The 20052-nt window shown below is 37.6% G+C and overlaps 2 protein-coding genes across 3 annotated transcripts; one reads left to right on the top strand and one right to left on the bottom strand.

The window, feature by feature from the left end:
- The first annotated feature begins 5088 nt into the window (after positions 1-5088).
- On the top strand, positions 5089-8035 carry LOC124412593 (RING-box protein 1A). Its single transcript, XM_046892594.1, has 5 exons — positions 5089-5232; positions 5399-5426; positions 5833-5954; positions 6229-6314; positions 7584-8035. The coding sequence occupies exons 1-5, from the start codon at positions 5140-5142 to the stop codon at positions 7594-7596; spliced, it is 342 nt and encodes a 113-aa protein (XP_046748550.1). The 5' UTR covers positions 5089-5139; the 3' UTR covers positions 7597-8035.
- A 4315-nt stretch (positions 8036-12350) lies between these two features.
- LOC124412590 (proton channel OtopLc-like) lies at positions 12351-19453 on the bottom strand. Of its 2 annotated transcripts, none has more exons than XM_046892590.1 (10): positions 18819-19453; positions 17669-17864; positions 16363-16568; positions 15876-16060; positions 15426-15587; positions 15009-15281; positions 14673-14920; positions 14257-14390; positions 13581-13813; positions 12351-12745 (listed from the first exon to the last, which is right to left on the bottom strand). In XM_046892590.1, exons 2-10 carry the CDS (start codon positions 17827-17829, stop codon positions 12455-12457), a joined length of 1893 nt encoding a protein of 630 aa, XP_046748546.1. In that variant the 5' UTR covers positions 17830-17864; positions 18819-19453; the 3' UTR covers positions 12351-12454. The 2 variants fall into 2 exon arrangements, with proteins under 2 accessions (XP_046748546.1, XP_046748547.1); XM_046892591.1 differs by having other exon boundaries at positions 16372-16568.
- Positions 19454-20052: the final 599 nt, after the last annotated feature.

Here is a 20052-nt window from a genome sequence, read left to right as displayed (position 1 = left end):
GACAACATAGGAACCTTTTGCCATTGCCCATTTTTCCTTTTTTTACTACTATCAACCAGAGGCTCTGCTTACTGTTTCCGGCAATTCAATTAGTTTCAGCACCTGTGATCCATTTGAAAAGTAAGATTTTATAATAATTTACCACATTGTATTTGGTGAGATGAATATTCTGGTGCTGCATGGTGTGCAATAATCAGGCTCGACAAACCGAGTGAGTACGCGGGCTTTTGGTAACTGGTTATTTGTTTTAACTTTGATGTCAAATAAGCCGCTTCAGGAATATTGTCATGTTGATGAATTTTTTCTTGAATCAAGTTAGTCCAGTCGAGTCAAGTGTCCATGGCAGTCAGGATCCTATGGCTTTCAAGCACAGATTTTTTATTTAAAGGAATGTCAGTGTTCAATCGTTCATAAAATTCATTATGTTATAAAATGAAGGGATTTCAAAGGTGATTCTTGCATGTCTTACAGGCGAAAAGAAAAATACAAGATACGAAAAGAAAATGGATAGAAAAAAAACTTGCATTTTGCCAATACGAAAATCGCTATCTGTTAATTGTATAATCAATATAATCAATCGATTAAAGGTTTTTTCGGTATTTACATGTAATAAATATCTGCTTACTGATATCTTGTCAAATTACACCGGACTTGAAAGTATCCACGCGATACGCGTTTATACTTATGATCAGTGTATATTATAAAAAATGTGTAAGAGGAAAAAGCTCAGAAAATTGAAAGAGCAATCTACAATTATAGATTTTTCCAGACGCGATATACATTGCGTTCAATTCAAAAGATGTAATGCAAAAAATTCACGTTTTATGATTATATTTTGATGCCTGTGGTATGTACATTTTACCTAAAAAGATCTTAAATTTAGTAAGGTAACCGCGGAAATTGAAGATATTTCCTAGTCTAAATCTTGTTTCTTTCTTCATCGCGTTATATTCATAAATAAACTTTATTACAAGAAAAAGGCTTCTTTATAAATGCGTATATTTCTTTTTTTTTTCAAACTTCATGTTTTGATAATTAAAGATTTCTATACACATGTAACTGGTGTTTCATTATGATTTATAAGTAACAAGATGGGTTATCCTATTAAATTTAGTCTGTACAGGTATATCATCTTTGGAGACTCTTGATTATTGTGATTAATATTAATGTCACTCAATATATTACCTATTGAGTCTGTGTTCATATAACTTATTGAATTACTGTTCATGAGACTATGTTGAAATATGACATGAAATGAAAAGAAACAGAAGTAGACGATGATGATGAACTTTCCATGCAACTTTTAACTACATGTAGAAATAGTTATTGAATTCGGAAAATCGATTTGTCTGCATTTTGACAATGGTGTAGGACAAAAGTGAAGAAAATTGTCGAAAAAATAGAAATTGACTCTGAATCTTAATCCCAGTCAAACAAAGACTATTCGTCATTTTTCCATAATCACTTGTTAAATCTCTTCTTGTACATTGTCTCTATAAAGTGACAATTGAAGAGAATCCATACTTACTATGTATAATAAATAGCAATTAAACTATAAAATAATTGAGATAGCTAAATACTAGTTAGTAACTATTATTATCATTATTATTATTATTATTGATTATTAATTATTAATTATTAATTAATAATAATATGTGACATATTATCACAGAACAATTGTAAATAGATTTGAAGATATAGTAACAGTATTCTGTATTCTGTTTTCATACAGCGCCTCAACACACATCTGATAATTATCAGTTCTGACTACCCTTTTAATTCAGCAAGATTTAATGTTGAACAATGTAGTAGCTACTGTGTAGGAATATCCGTTGAAAAAAAAATTATCCGTTCAGCGCATGCATTGATTTTACTTGGCAACCGAAATCTGTTATTTGAAAATAAATGTTTAAGAAAAGAATAAACTGTAATCTTCGATTAATCCCATTCAGATAAAATTTTTCGATTTTTTGTCTGCTTCATTGTTTTAAACCAGTATTCTTGTGGAGGATGAGAAAATTTTTAAACAAATTAATTCATGGTGCAATTTTCAAACATTTTTCAACGGATATGTCATAACTTATCTCAAGAATTTACATATTGTACGCTTCTATAACCAGTGTATAATGATAGGATTAACTGATTATGCCATTCACTCATCGTACTTGTTTGTATAGGAATGTAAAAATGAATACGTAAAATGAGGGATTTCATAAAATATCAGCTCAATGTACCCGTAGAGAAAGCCAAGAATTCTTTTCCTATTATGAAAAATGATGTATTGAGTAAGTGACAAATTGAATATTTGGAATACTTAATATTTTCTCAGAGTTGTACCAAATCTTTCATCTTGCTCACAAATGATACTGAACATATACTTTTCTTCAATTATTATAAATGCGTAGGATTGAAAGGTTATAATTAGCTAAAATTTATGTGAATTCCTGGGATATTAGGTGTCACCAATTTTATGTGAAGATACTTGAGAGCGAATTGAAGGAAAAAAATTTTGTTCAACTTTGACAGCATGCAAAGCATTTCGATCAATGGATAAAAATTTGAAAAGTTCATTGTAAGCTAACTGTATTGCTAAACTATTTGAAGCTTGTGTTGTGAGGTGTATAGACTTAGAAAATTTACTGAAAAAATTGATTTTCTCTTCTATTTCTCGGTACGAAAACTGACCGTAAAATTATTCACTGTTTATAATAAAATTTGTAAATCCGTATAAAAAATACATTATACATATACATAGGAAACAGTGAATTAATTATGAATACGAATTAGGACTATTGTTGGATGACTATACCTATATTCTCTTTCATCTTGCATCATTATTTATTGATCTACATTCACATACATCCGATCACCCTATGTTTATGTTTTTTCGACATATTTATATTTATACATACAAGTCAATTCAGGCACGATAGCGGTAATAGAATTTTGGAAATAATCGTTCGTTCACAATGCTGTGTTATACCAATAAATGGGTTTTTGATAGAGCACGTACAATAGACTTCTGCCAAATGTCAATCGTATACAAGTATTTTAGCTACATAGGTCTTTAAATATTCTTTTATTCTTACGTCATAGTTTTTTGTCATTTGATTCTTATATTAAAGACATCTTTTTTTAATGTATCAAATTTCATTGCTGTTTTTCTTTTCTTTTTTTCTCGGTATTCTCTTATTTTATTTATTTTTTTTTATTTTTTATTTTTTTTTTTCTCGTGAAACTTGACGTGCAATTCCATACGTATTTATGGATCAGACGAAATAAGTATGATAATATGATGGAGGGAGAAGGGGACGAAGCAATTAATAACATGAAAAGCTCGGGTCTAACATTTATGTTCGGTGTTTGTATTTTACTTGGCATGCGGCAGTCTTCTAGCAGCTTTGTATTATAACAATGGAATATACATACACACATATATATATATATATATATATTCGATTACAAGTATAACAATAATAATAGTAAACAATACTGTAAATTAAATTATAGATTTAAATATTATACTGGTATGAAGTAGGTTTGTTCTGGGAGTGTGTTTTTGTGACCTCTCTCTCTCAAAAAAAAAGATAAAAATTTGTGATATATAACCGTTCTTTATTTCAGTTTGATGATGTAATACAAATAATAATAATAATAATGGCCCATTTTGCCAAGGTCTCAAAAAAATAGTTAAATTCTTAGGTGTAAGTTCAGAGCATGTTGAAAAGAAGAAAGAAATGAAAAAAAAAAAGAAATCGAAAAAGTTAAAAGTATAACGTAAACAAAACTGTTTATTTCGATATTTGATAATGTTTAGAATGATAATTATTTTAATAAACACATAACTTTATTCAAGTCTTTATCTTGCAAATCTTTTTTCACTGTAAGTCTCTCTTGGCTTTTACAGCATTTAGATAAATTCTAACTCATAATTTATTAATGTTGTTACTTTATTTTACTACTACTATTATTATTATTATTATTATCATAATAATAATAATTATTATTATTACCACTATCATTATTATTATTATTATCATTATCATTATTATTATTATTAATATCATTATTATTTTTTTGTACACATCGTCCATTTGTCATTTTCATCAAATTAAATGTAGATTTTGTTAGTAAAATTGTTGGAGAAGCCATCATGCATATTTCGCGTACCGTCCATCCCTAATTTTCCCTTATATCCGGCAATACAAGATGTTCTACGAAATATTCACATAAGGACGAGAATAAAACAAGTTATTAATAAATAAATTACATGAATGTATTTCTACAATCATACGTATTTTGTTGACAAATCGTGCTTGTTTACTCAGTAAAAATGATCAGTGGACGGATAATGAAACGTATTTTGTGTCAGAAATCATAAAAATTTGAGAAATGTTATTATAATGCTTGAATTGTGAAGCATTTGACCAGACTATGTACTTCCTAGTCAACCGAGATCGAGGTACTGAAATCAAACTTTCAACTTTTCAGATTGAATGTTATTTATTTCAAAGTAAAATTATTTCGCTTCAGTCTCATTTTAATTTGAAAATCTGGAATTTTTTAGCATATTTCGGTTTAATTAAGCTGTGATTTATAACGATTCAAAAAAATCTGCCTATGTTAAATACGTAAATATCGTTATAACATCAAATGTACAATTCAATTTTCATAGTAAAGGTATATATCAAATTTTTAACGAACTTTCCTAAATAAAGTTATCGTAATAAAAAAAACTAGGCTTTCTGGGGTCACGTGGAATGTTTGTATTTAATTCAGAGTGTCGATTTCGGGATTCCTGGATGTGATTAGTAATTTTAGAAACAAAAGAACTGAAACACTCGTCTGATTGGTCGGTATGAAAACATCAGCCAATCAGCAGCTACGTTCAAATCTTTTCGAAAGTTGGGAAATAAAACGATACTAAGTATTTGTAAGTATCTAACGCTTCATTTTGTGGTAAGTCTGTTATTGACGGTTTTGAAAGTGCGTACAACAGGTCGAAACAGATAATCAACTCGAAAGTCGAAAGCTTCGGGCGACGCTTAGACGAGGGAATATCATTCATTTTTTTTCTAGTCTCTGTCGCCAAATCGAACCACAATCGAACCTCGAATCTCGAAGGGATCAAAATTAAAAATGGCGTCGGCTATGGACATCGATGACGAGGAGATTGATTTACCAACTTCCAGCAGCAGCAAAGGGGAGAAGAAACGTTTTGAAGTGAAAAAGGTACTAATAAAAAACCGCAGTAACACTAATTAAAGTTCAAAGTCAACTCATATCGGTTCCAACGACAAATACGATATTCTAACCTCCAAGTAGCTATGTCATTGCAACATCAACACTAGCTTACCCGTTATTTTCCGTAATACAACGAATTTACGATTTGTTTCAGTGGAATGCTGTGGCTCTGTGGGCCTGGGGTAAGAAACGAAAAACAACCAATCTAAGCTGTATCTGTTTCCGTATCAAAATCTAACCGAAGCGTTTTGTCACTTCTCGTTACACGTTTTGCGACAAGATTATGTTTCATTTGTCACTCTGTTGGAGATTCTTGCTTGCAAAAATGTGTCTTTTCACAGTGTGACGAAGAGAGTCAATGCAAAAGTAGAATTAGTCGATGGCCAGACATGGCGCAATGCTTTTAAAAATTTCAAAGGTCAATGGAATACTGTGCGATGTTTTTTACATTGATATTGAAACTGAACGATGTATTGATTCAGCGTTTCTAAAGTATTTAAATCATAATTGACGCTTGCGATCATCTGTATTCCCAAACCATTATTTATACCTAATTCCTACTCTTACACTATCTACTTCTTTGTGCAGATATCGTCGTCGACAACTGTGCAATTTGTAGAAATCACATCATGGATTTGTGCATCGAATGTCAGGCTAACCAAGCTTCCGCCACTAGCGAAGAATGTACAGTCGCCTGGGGGGTGTGTAATGTGAGTATTTGTACAAAAATGTACTACATTTTCTTATCATTTCATCTGATTCCGTCTTACGGTACGATCACTTGTGCTAGTCAGCAACAACTTGAAAACCGACACCTTAAAACTTTGATCCGATTTCATTTATAATCACCGGCAAAGAAATGTTATACAGTGCTCATAAGTTGAGTTTCATATTTTAATTCCTCTCATTGTTCGCTACTCTAATTATTATTTTCATCATTATTCTCACTGTTGATACTAACTTTGTTTAATTTCCGTTGCGCAGCACGCATTCCATTTCCATTGCATCTCTCGTTGGTTGAAGACTCGCCAGGTGTGCCCGTTGGACAATCGTGAATGGGAATTTCAAAAGTGAGTATTGAACCTGTACAGACTAGGAATATTGCTTGTTTGCTTCGTCTATATTTCTGTTTCTTTCTATCTATGTTATCCTGTTTCATGACTTTCACTTGCTCAGCTTGCATCAAATGACAAAAATGCTGTCATCACATTTAATTACATATTATAAGACATCATACTTCATAATGGGTGATGGTTTTAGCTGGAAAAGAATGAAACGTCTCGAGTTGAAATCGCCTAAAAGACGTCGTTATTTCACATTTCTACACCATTTCATTCTTTCTGCGATTTACAATTTTAAATTTCGGTAAAACAAATTCACTCTGACGTATTGATATTAACAAGTTTCGGGAAAAAATCTGAATGATTAAGAAGTAAAAATTCTAATTGGAATCAGTGGTTCTAGAAAACGGTTGATTTCTCTAATTTCTATTTTCAAACACATTACTCTGAACAATTTCCAGAGATTATTCCCAGAACTGCAGTTCAAATGAAAATAACTCGCTTCAATTAGATTGTCACTATATGAACGATGAAAGAAAAAACCTAACTTTCAGTTCACTGTACCTCGAAACATTCAGATTAAATTTAAGGTGAGCAGCTACCAATGTCCCAAGCTCGATAAAAATTACCATAATCCTATGTAATGCATGCATGATAATTTACGTATTGCATTGGCCTTAAAGCAAATGAGTTTAGCAGAAATTGAAAATTTACTAAGATTTGGACCCTGACAGTGTCTAAATCTCTATTCACCTCTTGTTTTACTAATTTTATCTTCAACTACTTCTATGAATGACGGTTTTCCTTTTTCCTAAAGCCTGCATCCGCTTATACGTCTTTGCATCCGCTAAATCTTACTGTGCGTTTTATCGGGTGTGATAAATGCTGCCTTGCAGCCTGACATCAGGGTTGTTACAATCTTTTTACATGAAAGCTAAAATTTGTTGGGGATTCCCATTCTTTAAAATATATTTGAAATTTGATACTCTTGCAAAAAAACGTATCCGATACTATTAATTAGAGATACGCTTTACGTAGAATTAAATTCAATAATGTGATACATGATTGATGAATTATTTTATCTGTTATTTTCCAATAGTGAGAAGATTTACACAAAAAATAAAAAAAATAATCAATATTTAGGAAGCGGTTTTAGAATTTACAACTTCTCTGAGAAATCCTATAAAAGCAAGGGAATCTGGAACTCTGATTTTTGTAACAACCCTGAATTCACGTGTATTGATTTGTAAATTGTTTCTTTCTTTTCGCGTATTCAAGGTATGGCCACTAACCGGATGCTCGCAGCCGACGCGAACAACAGAACCCTCAAGAATTCCGCGACCGACCCATGTGTAATGAAAAATCAATTTCTACAAAATAATTAAAATCTGTTCCAACCGCTTTCACGTTTTTTCTGAAAAAAAAAAAGAAAAATGTTATAATAAATTATCAATCATTTTTAAATATCGTCTAACGCCGCACGCGATATAAAGTTAACGAATGATTTCATTTGTCTAAACAGGTTATCTTATTCCGATGTTTAATCGCACTTTCGTCATGCCTCAGCTGAAGTAATTACCACTATCGACAAATTCATTTAAATTATTTCCTCTTCTTTATACATATACGTAACGAATCGTGTTTCTAGATTTAAAGTCGTGGTTTTGCTATTTTGTAATTAATATAGGTATCAAAACTTGAATAAATTAAAATGATAAATCGTAGGTATATACAGGTTGAGCGTTATTTTATGGATGAAATTAACATGAACGTATATTAACACTGCAAGCATTTAATTATGACAATGAACGTCTGAATTTAGATTCGTAAGATTCTTTGACTTCATCTTTGAAAGACCAATTTGTCTCACTAAGCATGGAATAATCATAATTTTTCGTCTTGTTTATTTGTTTCGTTTCGTTTAACCCTGCGTACAGCGAAGCAACGGCAGTGAAATTGAAAATGATTTACGTACATGCGAATTCGAGCTCTTCTCCATTTCGCCTAGGAGGGAGCATTTTTGTCCCTCTTCTTTGGCTGTAGCCTCGTACATGCGGAAGAAGGAAATGTAGGGGCGAATGGGGACTTTAGTAAGGGCTCCTTGACTCTTCATAAATGCCAGTTGCTCTCTAAGGATCTAATTTTCTCTCTATGCTCGGATTAGAAGCCAGTCGTCGCGATTTCGACCCACCGAAGGTAAAAGAATTGTCGCGCGTCTTTCCTCCGCCTATTCAGGATCAAAAAATCGTGAAACTCTCGTCTTGAATTCACTGAGAAGTTCGCAAACTTAACGTTTGTTAAGAGAGAAAAAAAAAGGTAGTCCAAAAATGTTTCCAATGATTAAATAAATTCAGACAGTGAAGAAATCTTTTTTTCACCAACTGCACGCCGTTTTTTCATTCGCCAATTTTTTTTTTACTACCATGAAAGTGACGCTTTTAATGAATCTCTATGGTTTTCTGTGAAGTAAAAATTTACCGGCAACCAACGTGTTACGTGAGAAAAAGGTGATATCATGGAATCAGGCTAGATTCACAGAGAGCATGTGCCAAAACTTTTGCAAGGATGAACTGCGGCAGGTCGGATAATCGGATCATCCGGGGTGCAATAAAAAAAAAGGACAAAACAGAAAATGGCGCCCGCGGCTATTCCTTTAGGTCCTCCTTTTTTCACTCGGAAGCCGCCCTCGCCCGTAATTTTAAATTCATTTCAAATTACATTCGAAATATCGGTTCAGTATAAATTTACTTGATGTAAGGTATTTTTTTTCTCACATTCGTTCTCTTTCACCAATTAATCGGTTCAATATTGTAAATATAGATTTTTCGGAATGACAAGTATTTCGTAAATAAAAATTTCCTTCTGCAATTTCACTACACAGTATCGTACTTGAAATTTAAATTTTTTGTAATCGATGTAAAAGTTAAGTTTCTGATCTAAAATAAATATAAAAATCACAACATTTTATAGAAATAAGTTTAGATTCGTTAATAATTTAGATTCGTCGTGTGAATTCCTCCTTCTTAAATTCTACAGCTTTTGGATTCATCATGATCGAAATTCCAAGGAGACGATAAAGTTTGCGATTCGATATATGATCTACATTTAACGTACCATCAATTTTCAACATTTTTGGTTTTACGGATTGGCATAACCCGCGTCAGTCCTCCTCCCTCTCTTCCCGCCTAACTTCTCCCGTTCTCCCGTTTTTTCCGAGCCATACTTTCTCCTTTCTCCACGCCGGTTACCTGCGCTGCGGGAGATGGAACGTAAATACGATTTCCACCCACCCCTGCAGGGGGGCTTAGCGTCGCGAAGGCCTCATTTCCGCCGGAAACGGGACTCCCACCTTCTCGCCTCGCCCGTCGGCAAAGGCCAATCGAATTAAATACATTCCCGTTGCGCGACCAATCAGCTTGTTTTGTCTCTAACTCTTCATCGCTTACTCTCTCTCGCTCGCTCTTTCACTCTTTCTCTCTTTCTCTCTTTCTCTCTTGTTTTCTCCCCTTCCTTCACTCTCTCTTCCTCCCTCTGTCCAGAGCTTCACCTTTTGCGGCCTCGGGCGGTCCGAAATGCTGATTTGATTCCGTTATCCGTAGTTTAATCGGGACGAGATTGCGGCAGTAGTTTCATTTCTTCATTAAATCCATATACTACATTGTTGTACATACATGCACAGTTTCGTTCATTCATTCGCGTTCGAGTACATAACTCTGACCTAAAAGTTTTCGTTTGCATAAATTGGACAGATTTTCGTTGTCTTCTTGCATTTTATTTTTCCTTCACGGTCAAATTCTCCGCAAAAGCCAGCTGGCACGGTTTTTGTATATTCGATTTTCAATCTTTCAATGTTACTTACCCCACTATTCTCATATTCTATTTACATACCAACGTCGCATTAATCTGCCGGTCCTACATGCTGCCAATGCGATAACTTCTTGTCGGAAAAATTGTTAGAGTTTTTCCTTTTTCTTTCGCCTTGAACAAACCGAAGAAAAGGAGAGAAAAAAAAAACGAAATTAAATACCATCGCAACTGGCAACTTCACCATGAATATTGTACAATAAATTTTTTTTATACTTCAAGCTTATCACGTGCGATGTGTATTATTTTTTAATCAAACATCAACCCTCGTTTCCGTTACGTTTTCCTGCAAGAATATGAAGAATACGTGATATCTACGTACATTCTGTATTTTTACACACACTTACAAGAGTTATCGTATGATCTCGAAAAAGGTCGACGAGCTTGCACACAGCCGAGTTGGTTCACGGTGGAAAATTTCTCATGCATCGAACACTTTGCAGTCTCGTTTTATTTTTAAATATCTCACATGCCACGTTTCCTTCTTCCTCTTATTCTCCTTGTTTTTATTTTACTTCCGTCTTCTTTTCTTTATTCTTCAAAACCTCTCGCCCGGACTCCTCCATCCATTATCCGCATCCCCGATAAATCCGCGAAGCGTTTGAGCCTCCCGTGTTTGGCGGATATATCAACGTTTCTTAACGTTGTTTTGTATCTGTTCGTCCGTCTTGTCGCCTCTGTATATACATGTATATGTATACATCCGTACACGCACCCACCCTCCCCTAAAGTTTACCAAGAAAATCCTCATCCCTCCCACAGCCGGAAGGTACACACGTTTCAGCAAGTTTTCACCGGAATTCTTACTACTACCCCACAAGACTTTCCAACGTTCCATGCCTTTGTATGTGTGTTGAACGGGGACCAAATAACAAAAATAAAAATGGACAGCGGCCGCGTTTTACGCAGCGGAGGTGCGGACGCGAATCGTCCCTCTAAATCCTTGTTAGATCCGAAAGAAAAGAAAACGGAAAGCTAAAAGATAAAGATAAAAAATAAACGACAACAATGCCCCAGTGAAAGAGGGGCGGAGGGGGGGGGGGGGGGGGGGGGAGGGAGGACCCATCCGGGGTTTTCCGTTCTTCTTTTTCCTTCGCACAATCTTCGCTCGTCTTACTCTCCGCAAGATTTATTCAGTGCGAGTGAACACTCATCGTAATTTCAAACCAATATTTGATCGATGCACAAGTTTATATCTATAAAAAAAATTTCGGGAAACTTGAAGTGATCCCTGCAATAACGAATGCAAAATTATTTCTCAACTATCGGCTCTCTCGAATCCAGCTGATTTTCTCCTTGTCGATATAAGTCAGGGATTTTCTCGCAACTGTCTTTCCGCCGAGCCGCTGACAAAATCGAGGGCACTCGCCGCCGGTCTAAGTAAATCAGAAACCTTCGGGTCTCCGGTCCTTCGAGGCGGGCGAAGCCAAGCTGCAGGTTGGCAAAGGGTTGCTAAGAGCCCTTCGCTAGTCAACCCCAATTCCGGCCCTCAGTCGACCTCCAATTCGCGTCCGGACCACCGCTCGACCACTCTCCCTGACCTCCGTCGCTTTTCCTCCACCTACCTCCACCTACCTCGATGTACCTGACGCTGCCGCTGCACGCCCTCCTCTTTAACCTCCTCGTTGTTCAGCCTGACGTGATTGCCACCAAAATGTGTTTACCGTAAACTGTATCAAACTGTCGGCCTGTGGTACCGGCTCTCCTTCGCTCCGTATGACCCTTGATCGGCGCAAGGATGCGGCTCTTTTTCTTTTCTCCGTCTACCTACCCATATACGTTCGCATGTATGCTCGGCGAAACACTCGTCGATTTTCCCCAAGCCTGTTCACCGGGTTCCATCGAGCGTACAACCGCCACTTCACCCATGTCCGTTCCAACCCTAGAGTCGCCTAATGAAACTTGATTGTACCATGGTTCCCCCACATTTATAGGATCTCTTTAGGATTAATCAGTCAGGACGGTGATGAAAAAATATAACACTAACAGACCAAATTGTTCCAGTCATAGCGGTGATCCGGGGTCAACCATTCTTCAAGTCAAGTTACACACCGCGAACTTACTCGAACTGTCGTCACTGACGTGAAGACAAATTCGTTTCAGGTTGTGCTTCAAGTCTTATATAAAGTCACGCGAGAAGTCGTTCAAGTTCGACAGTCTCTGGATTCGGGTGTATAGGCTTCACAGCATAATGGTTGGCCCCTGATAACGATGCTGTTTTACTTCCCAAGTTTACATACAATTTACATCAGATTACACCGAAGATATTCGGCCCGCGTGTGGTATTAGCTTGGCGTTTGAGCTGATCCTGGTGGTCTGTACTTGTAGCAGCTCTTCCAAACCTCGAAAAGGCAGATCGCGGAGTGAAACCTGAAGAATATCGCCAGTGGCATTGATACGTGAGTGATTATCGTCCAGGCCCAAACACCGAAGAATTCAATGTGCTGCGGACGGACTCCAGCTCGAGATTTTTCCAGAGTATTTACCGACCAGAGCGCGATGTTCGCTACTATCAGGAAGGTAATTAGCTCTTTTCCCGGTTTATCGTACGTCGCTGAACGTCGCCTCCAGGCAACCTGGGGGGAGTAAAAAAAGGCTAAAAGTAATGTCGATATTAACCCGCGTTCACTACATTTTCAAAACATTTTTTCACATCATATTCGACACAGGTGGATACGTATGTGTTCACGTTTCAACGTTCGAGAAGTAAATATTTATCCATCACGGTTCAACGGATGTATTTAGTATCACGAACTCCCTCGTTTACTCAACAACTGTGCACGTATTCCCTGTCGCAGGTTCATAAACAGACAGACCGTCGGCATTTATGTGAAACGGATCATGTATTTCATCCTCGGATGTTCGAAAAATGTGTCAATATCGTAATCGATTAACAGCTATACACATTATACAACCACGTGGTTTAGAGTGTATGAAAAAGCAGCGAAGCACTGATATCGCGTTCTCATAGTATAAGGACGTGTGCATGTAAACGTAAAAAGGACGTTTCCACCAAACATAAAGACTCTTAGCTTCGTTTATTTTCATGACCATTTTTTTTTTTTTTTTACCTTTCACCAATTTTTCCACCAAATTCGCGATATTTCTTCCCAGTTGTTGCCCAACGAAAACGGAGCACCCGTTATTGCAACGTGGTCGGCCGGGCCTTTAGTGTAGTGTATTAATCCTCGAACGGTCGTATTGCAGAGCTGTGAAATGCAAAACCTTGGTGCGCGAAACGCAGTGACACGGCAGACAACGACCGCGTTCGGTGGCAGGTGTTTGCACAGTTTAACCGCGAACACAGCGTGTATCAAAGTGGCTCGACAACGTCACGGTACGTATATATATATATACCTAATCCTGACGCAGGCAACGGGAGAAATTTTCATCTAATTTCTTGTCACTTACCTTAATGAGCAATGTTTGAACGGTGCTTTGAACGAGTGCCAATATGTCGGCGGTCAAAGCGATACCCCAGCGTGGACCAGTTGTCAGAAATCCTCCCACCACGCTGAACAAACAGTGCAAGTAAACTCCTGCTTGAGCTGCCGCCAGCAAAGTTGCGTCCAGGTTCTGTCCCTTCGCTGGCTTTGGTTCTAGGTTTCGTAGTTTTATCGCGCCTCCCACGGACGCCATTATGCCTGCGAAGGATTGCCGGATTTTCTTGTTAACGTGAAAACTGAACACCATTTCGATCGCTTGATACGCGATTTCTTGGCATTATTCGATAATCCAAGCGAGCTAATTTCATCGATATCGAGGGGTGTTTCATCGGAGTAAAAATCGATACCATGCTTTTACGGATTTTATGATTACTTACATTTTGTAAAGTCATTGCGAGAGGTTACTTGACAAATAACTTTTACTTTGATTACGTCGATTCTCATGATTTCGGAGATTTTTATATGGTTTCTCATGATTGAAAAGGGATTCTGTAATCCTAAATCACCTTGATGATTACTAGTGCAATTTTATTTTAGTATTACCGATTTCAGTGTCATTTCGGAGATTACAGAATTATTTCGAATAATATTGACGCCTCAATCGCTTCGGTGAAACACCCTTTATACTTTGTTCGATTTACCTCCGAGCAGTATGCAAGCCTCAAGGACCGTGACTTGTTGCACAGCGATGTCGGGCTTTTCTTCTTTCAATACGAAGAACATGATCAAGCTAAGTATGGTTGCAGCTATGATCAATATACCGGCGAACAATCCTCTGAAGAAAGACAACAACAAACATGTTCATCGATTAGTTCAATGTATCATATCTTATTTGTACATTTCATTACCGCGTCTCTTTATGATATCGATGGAACGAAGTAAAGGGTCGTTTGAGCCCGGAATTTGATCCGGACGTTCGAATATCTCGCTCGACTTTTATCGTTCAGATTTCATCGCATATGTGCTTCGTTCCTTTCCGAGAAACTTATGATATTCGAAAATGAAAAAGCTTCGTGCAAAACGTTAGTGGTAATGAAAAATTGATTAGATCACTTGCTTATGTGCACTGCTGCAGTCTATGCTCAGTTGGTGAATAGATCTTGTATGACTTTCGCTTCTCATCGGTTTTTCATCGATCCTTTTCCACATCTCGAACAGTATAACCGCGCAAATTAAACTGAACTCAATAGTGCAAGGGAACAGGAATGGACTCGCGTTCGTTAGAAGTCCTGACAATATTCCACGCCGACTTTCGTGTTCGTTTTCCAGCTGATCAATTTCGTGACGTGTCTCTTGTATCAAAGCCTGTCAAAGGAAAAGACATATTTTTACTCGAACAAAGCGAAATGGCCCGATTTTAGCAGCTCATCATGGTTGCGTCTTGGCACTCTACCTGCAACCATTCGCATAAATTCGTCGCGATCATATGCATGAGACCCAATTTAGCGAGGGCGCCGTGCCTCGCGAGTTCCAAGTCTTTACTGTTCAAAAATATGAAGTGCATCTGGGCTGTGACCAGGAGAAGACGGGCCGCCGGCGTTAGTGCTCGAAGGGCACCCGAGGATGTCGATATTTCAGCGCCGATTTGCAACCCGGTGAAGACCAGAGAACCAGCGCCAAAGCCAACCGCGCCAAGTCGGAGACAGAAGCTGCCATACTGCTGAGCCTGTGAGTATCACGAAATTCGGTATGTTTAGAATGTCGACATTACCAATGCAGGTGTTCGTCTTTCGACGTTGTAAAATATTTCCTTCCTTCCAAATAGAGAGGTTTTGACGCGTGAAAAAAACACTGTCGAGGAATCAATCACCTGAATTATCGGTGGTCTGCCTGGATCCTCGGGAAATTCATAGATCTTTTCCTCCATGTTGTGCTTTATCAGCAACCTTTTAACCGCCTTGTCCCTCATCAGTGTTGTGTACAGCATCACCACAAATGCCACACTTGTCAAGTATAAGTAAAGGTAGTATCCCTGTCGAGTATGTAGAACAAAATTTGTGTTATCCATTCGTTGGTCAACGTTGGTCATCAAGTACAATATGAGCTGCTGTTTCGTCGAGTCTGAATTTGTCCATAAGTTATAACACAATCGCAGACCAAGAAGTCGGCGCAAAACTCGCGCTTAAGTCGTCGGAGAAGACACACTTTGATCGATAGGATCGGAGTGTTTGGGACAAATCGTTTTGTGTTTTTCGATCTCTAGGGTACAGAATACGCGGTGAAACAACGTTGAGCTTGGAATTCCCATGTTTTTACAGACCTGATCATAAGCCGTGGGCACGCCTTTGCTAACGCTGGCGGTAACGGGTATGGCGACACCCACGACTACCAAAAGTTTCGCGTAAAGTGTGCTCAGAGTTGACATAAGCTCCTGGTACTTGTGGTTGTACTTCTTTTCCGTGGGTGGCGTCGGCGGCGTCGGTGGCGTCGGCAACGTGGGTGGCGCTGAAACAGGGAAATCGCGCCTCCGAGGTCAAACAATTTCTCGGAAAATATGTCCCAGTAAGGCGTAACCCTTGCTTAAAGCAGTTCATTTACCCGGTGGGGGTGAAAAGGAATTGGAAGAGTTTGCAAACATGCGAGAATGAAACAATGAAATCTTAATTTTCGAAAGTAAGTATCACTGATCAGAATGACTGCTATTCGGCGACTCAAGATTTTGAACAGTTTATTAATTCCAAATATCGACCCTCTCAAGTTTTCATCCCCATCCCAACTACCGTCCACGTAACTTAGTCCAAACTTACTCCACTCACCCTTCGCGACGTCCATGTTCACCAAGGGTCCTGCAGCTGTGGCAACCGGCGTTAATTGCAACATCGTTGGCCGGAGAGAGTGATGGTCTTGAATATGAGGAATCGAGAGCTGGCTTCCGTGCGGCTGACCATAGTCGTGATCGAGCGACACAGCCGAGGGAAGGGATATGTTACTTCCCAGTTCGCTCATCAAAGCTCTGAAACGCGATGCAAAAATTCATATTTTTCGAGTGGTTCATTCGTTAGCTAAGACGTTCATCCCCCCCGAGTAGTGATTCATTTCAAGTAAAATCGAACGACTTTAGGCGACTTTGGATGGATTGATCAACCGATAAATCGGCGCAGAGTTTCCTGGACTAACAACTCTCTCCGAACTATTTTCAACGGTTCTGTTACTCGAGGGTCGATAGCAAAGGTTGCTTTTTTGCATCTATTCATCGCCCTTGTACGGTGAGGCGAGGAATCGAGTTTCGCACATACGTACTTGTGGAAGCGAATGCTGAGGGGTAAACTTAAATGGAACTGTTGAGCCATTGTATTTGCTTGATTAAATGAACGAAGGTTCAATGACGCTTTGCACCACAGTTCCAGATACTATTATTACACCCGTTGTTTCCGATACTCGATACACGTACCTACGAGGATATGGTAGTATGGCTAGACCTGCACTATGTGCCTAGCATCTTACGCACACGTTTGCCCGAGTGCATTTGTGACGTAGGTACATGTATTTCTCTTATCTGTCAGTGAGTGAGTGAGTGAGTGAGTGAGTGAGTGAACGAGGATGTGTGTAAACGTATTGTGAGGGTACAAAGTGGAACGCATCTCGTATCGATTGCATTTCTGTCTGGGAACTCAAACGGGAACGCCCGTTTTTCTTTTGTACTATCTCATGCTTAATGGACCTTTTGACAGGAGTAAGTGAAAATTCAATACCGCATTGAGGGGTTTCAAGGGTCGTCAAAAAATTATGCAGTCAATCAGTTCCCCTTTCGCGATACGGCAATTAACGCTGCTGATATAGGTCATTACTTGAAGAATGATATCGTTTAAGAGTATATAAATACTGTTTCGATTCCAAAGAAAGATTAATAAAAAAAAAAAAAAATTGAAATTGACACTGTCGCGATAATGATGAGAAAAATTTTACTTTTAGAATCCTGAAAGTTCACAATATCTTAACTTCGACGAATCAGCTATATACGTTTTCGAATAAACTCGAGAAGATTCGAAAGATTTATATTAACTCGATGTTGTTGAAGGAGAAAAAGGAAAAAAACTTATTAGTATCAATTACCCGAGTAAAGCTCTTCTCTGGTTCATGACGGCGTTTGCTATGCTTTGTCTTCTCAGACTCAAACGTTTGTGCGGATTATCTATTCGTTCCATGTTGATGTGCATGTCGGGAGAATGTTCGCTACCCGCAGGTGGCGGCATTGGAATTGGCTCGTTGTTCATCTTCGAAAAAGAGTTACTCAGAAACTCTCGAAGATCTGTAGGGAGAAGAAACATTTTTTTTATTCTTTAACATCTCGGTGTCTTTTGATAAATATCACCGTAAGAGGAACGACAACAATCTTTTTTTTTAACAGCGCGAAATGACCTGCGGCTTGTTGAAATTCGTTCAAAAGATCACAACTTTTATCAATATTTGTGCTCCTATGCACCGAACTGTGAACCTGATAATTATTTTTATTTTGTACACAACGTTATTGTATATATATATATATATGGGGCTGTGTGCTCTATTCTCTTTAACACGGATTATCGCGAAAAATTTGGCCCGCGTGATTCGTAGCGCGTTAATATTTCAGGCTCTGTTTGACCAATCAATACGTTTGATTAGTATCCGTACGAATGACTGACACCAAGTTAGCGATTGAAACGAGCCAATGGCATTAAACATTGCTTCCAAAGTATGTGTATAAAGACATGCTCTTGTGGACTTGGGAATATCGAGTATCACCCACTTGTCTGAAGACTGTTGTTTATCGTAGAGTTATTTACGTACTACAGTAGTGTGATAATTGAACGATAATCCAATGATGCCGGAATTTTGAACAACATCGTTATTTCTGACTTCGATCAGAGAAATAAGACTTCTCCAAATTCGTGCTCTGAAGTTTTATTAACAGCAATTCTAGTCCTTTGTATTTTACTTTAATTTGAGTCATTTTGTTCTATTTATTTAATCATTTTATATTTTTATGTATAGATAATATTGCAAGCTTATCAATCTTGATACATTGTATACGAAATTGAATCTCACGCTTTTTATTTATGAAATGTGAAATTTTTACAATTTATTATTCCCATGCGTCTAAAATTTGGGGCATGAAACTTGCCTGCATAAACGGTGAGTCGATCGATATATCTGAATGTATAAAACGGAGTAAAATAAACGAAACAAAAAATCGACGAACGAATAAATAAGAAAAATTGCTTACGTCAATGCTGTGTGCGGTATTTTCTTGGTCGGTTCGACTGTAGGAATTCCCCCTCGTTATTTGCAGATTCGCAAATCCTTTCCCAGGGATCAAAGCGGATTAAGCGTGGATTGAAATATATATATATATATATGTATATATTTTTTCGAATATTTATATATGTATTTTTCCTCTTTTTTTTTTAGCCCATCCAAATTTCAAACGACGTTTCGCGCGAATCTTTTCCTTCTTTTTTTCGCGCTTTCGTAAAGTTGGCGTTATATAATGTATGTATGTATATGTATATACTTAAGGCAGGCGAGGAATCGTTACTTGAACAATATCCAAAGTTTATCCAGTGACAATACGAAGTGCGGTGAAAACTTTTGTGTCACTTCCGAGTCAACCAGAAACTCACGTGGGTTTTTTCGTTTTTTCCTTTCTCCCACGCAAACTTTCAATTTATTCCTTCGAATTTTTCGCCTCTTTGAATTTTTAGCAGTCGCTGCTCTCTTTCTTTCTCTTTCGCTCTCTCTCTCTCTCTCTCCTCTCTTTCTCTCTTCCGAACTTCGATCCACACTCACGTCGGTCTTGTTTCGCTTTAAGGGTGTTTCTTCATGTTTGTTTTTTATACCTCGGTAAGCACTGATATCACCTCGTGCCAACTGGAAAAACAAAAACATATACGTTTATACAAAGGCATATAATTACCAAAGAAAGTAAAAAAGAAAAAAAAAAGAAGCGTATAATTTGAGCAAATCATTTTTACAGTTTTTTTATTTTTTTTTTTACTGCAGAAATGAACGAAGTTCGTAATTTACCAAAGTATGAATGAAAAAGCGCTCTTTTCCTTTTCCTTCTTTCCTTTCCCCCCTTTATATTTTGTCCCTTACAACTTATGGTAAGTAAAATGTTAAATTCGTTTTGAAATCGGTAGCTCGTCACGAGAGGAACGAGTTTTGGCTTTGTTGACGGTGAAAAAGAATTCGATTCACTCTTTCCGCACAACAAGTTTGAGAGATGATTTCTTCCCCCCTCTTGGCGTTTGAATCGCTCGTTCAAAACTCACATCCGTCGTATTTTCTAGGCTGTTTTGGAATGCAGATTTTTGTAATGGATTCCGCGATCGAAGTGTTCACCGCTTGTCTTTTTTTTTCTCTTTTTTTTTCTTACTCTTCCTACTTTCTCCCTTTTCTCATTCCTCAAGTCCTCTTTCACCGCGACTTATTCACCCGAGTTTTCCTACCTCTTCTTG

This window comes from Diprion similis, chromosome 11 (genome assembly GCF_021155765.1).
Source record: "Diprion similis isolate iyDipSimi1 chromosome 11, iyDipSimi1.1, whole genome shotgun sequence".
In the NCBI taxonomy this organism is placed as follows: domain Eukaryota; kingdom Metazoa; phylum Arthropoda; class Insecta; order Hymenoptera; family Diprionidae; genus Diprion; species Diprion similis.
Note: the sequence above shows the minus strand (reverse complement) of the source record. Positions and strands in the feature narration are given on the sequence as shown.

Excerpts from the sequence above, each read along its gene's own strand:
- LOC124412593 (XM_046892594.1), top strand. The coding sequence starts at position 5,140 with ATGGCGTCGGCTATGGACATCGATGACGAGGAGATTGATTTACCAACT. Across the intron at positions 5,233-5,398 it reads AACGTTTTGAAGTGAAAAAG|TGGAATGCTGTGGCTCTGTG; the intron begins GTACTAATAAAA and ends GATTTGTTTCAG. Across the intron at positions 5,427-5,832 it reads TGTGGCTCTGTGGGCCTGGG|ATATCGTCGTCGACAACTGT; the intron begins GTAAGAAACGAA and ends TTCTTTGTGCAG.
- LOC124412590 (XM_046892590.1), bottom strand. The coding sequence starts at position 17,829 with ATGAACAACGAGCCAATTCCAATGCCGCCACCTGCGGGTAGCGAACAT. Across the intron at positions 13,814-14,256 it reads GGCTTGCATACTGCTCGGAG|GCATAATGGCGTCCGTGGGA; the intron begins GTAAATCGAACA and ends AATCCTTCGCAG. Across the intron at positions 12,746-13,580 it reads TTCAAACATTGCTCATTAAG|GTTGCCTGGAGGCGACGTTC; the intron begins GTAAGTGACAAG and ends TACTCCCCCCAG.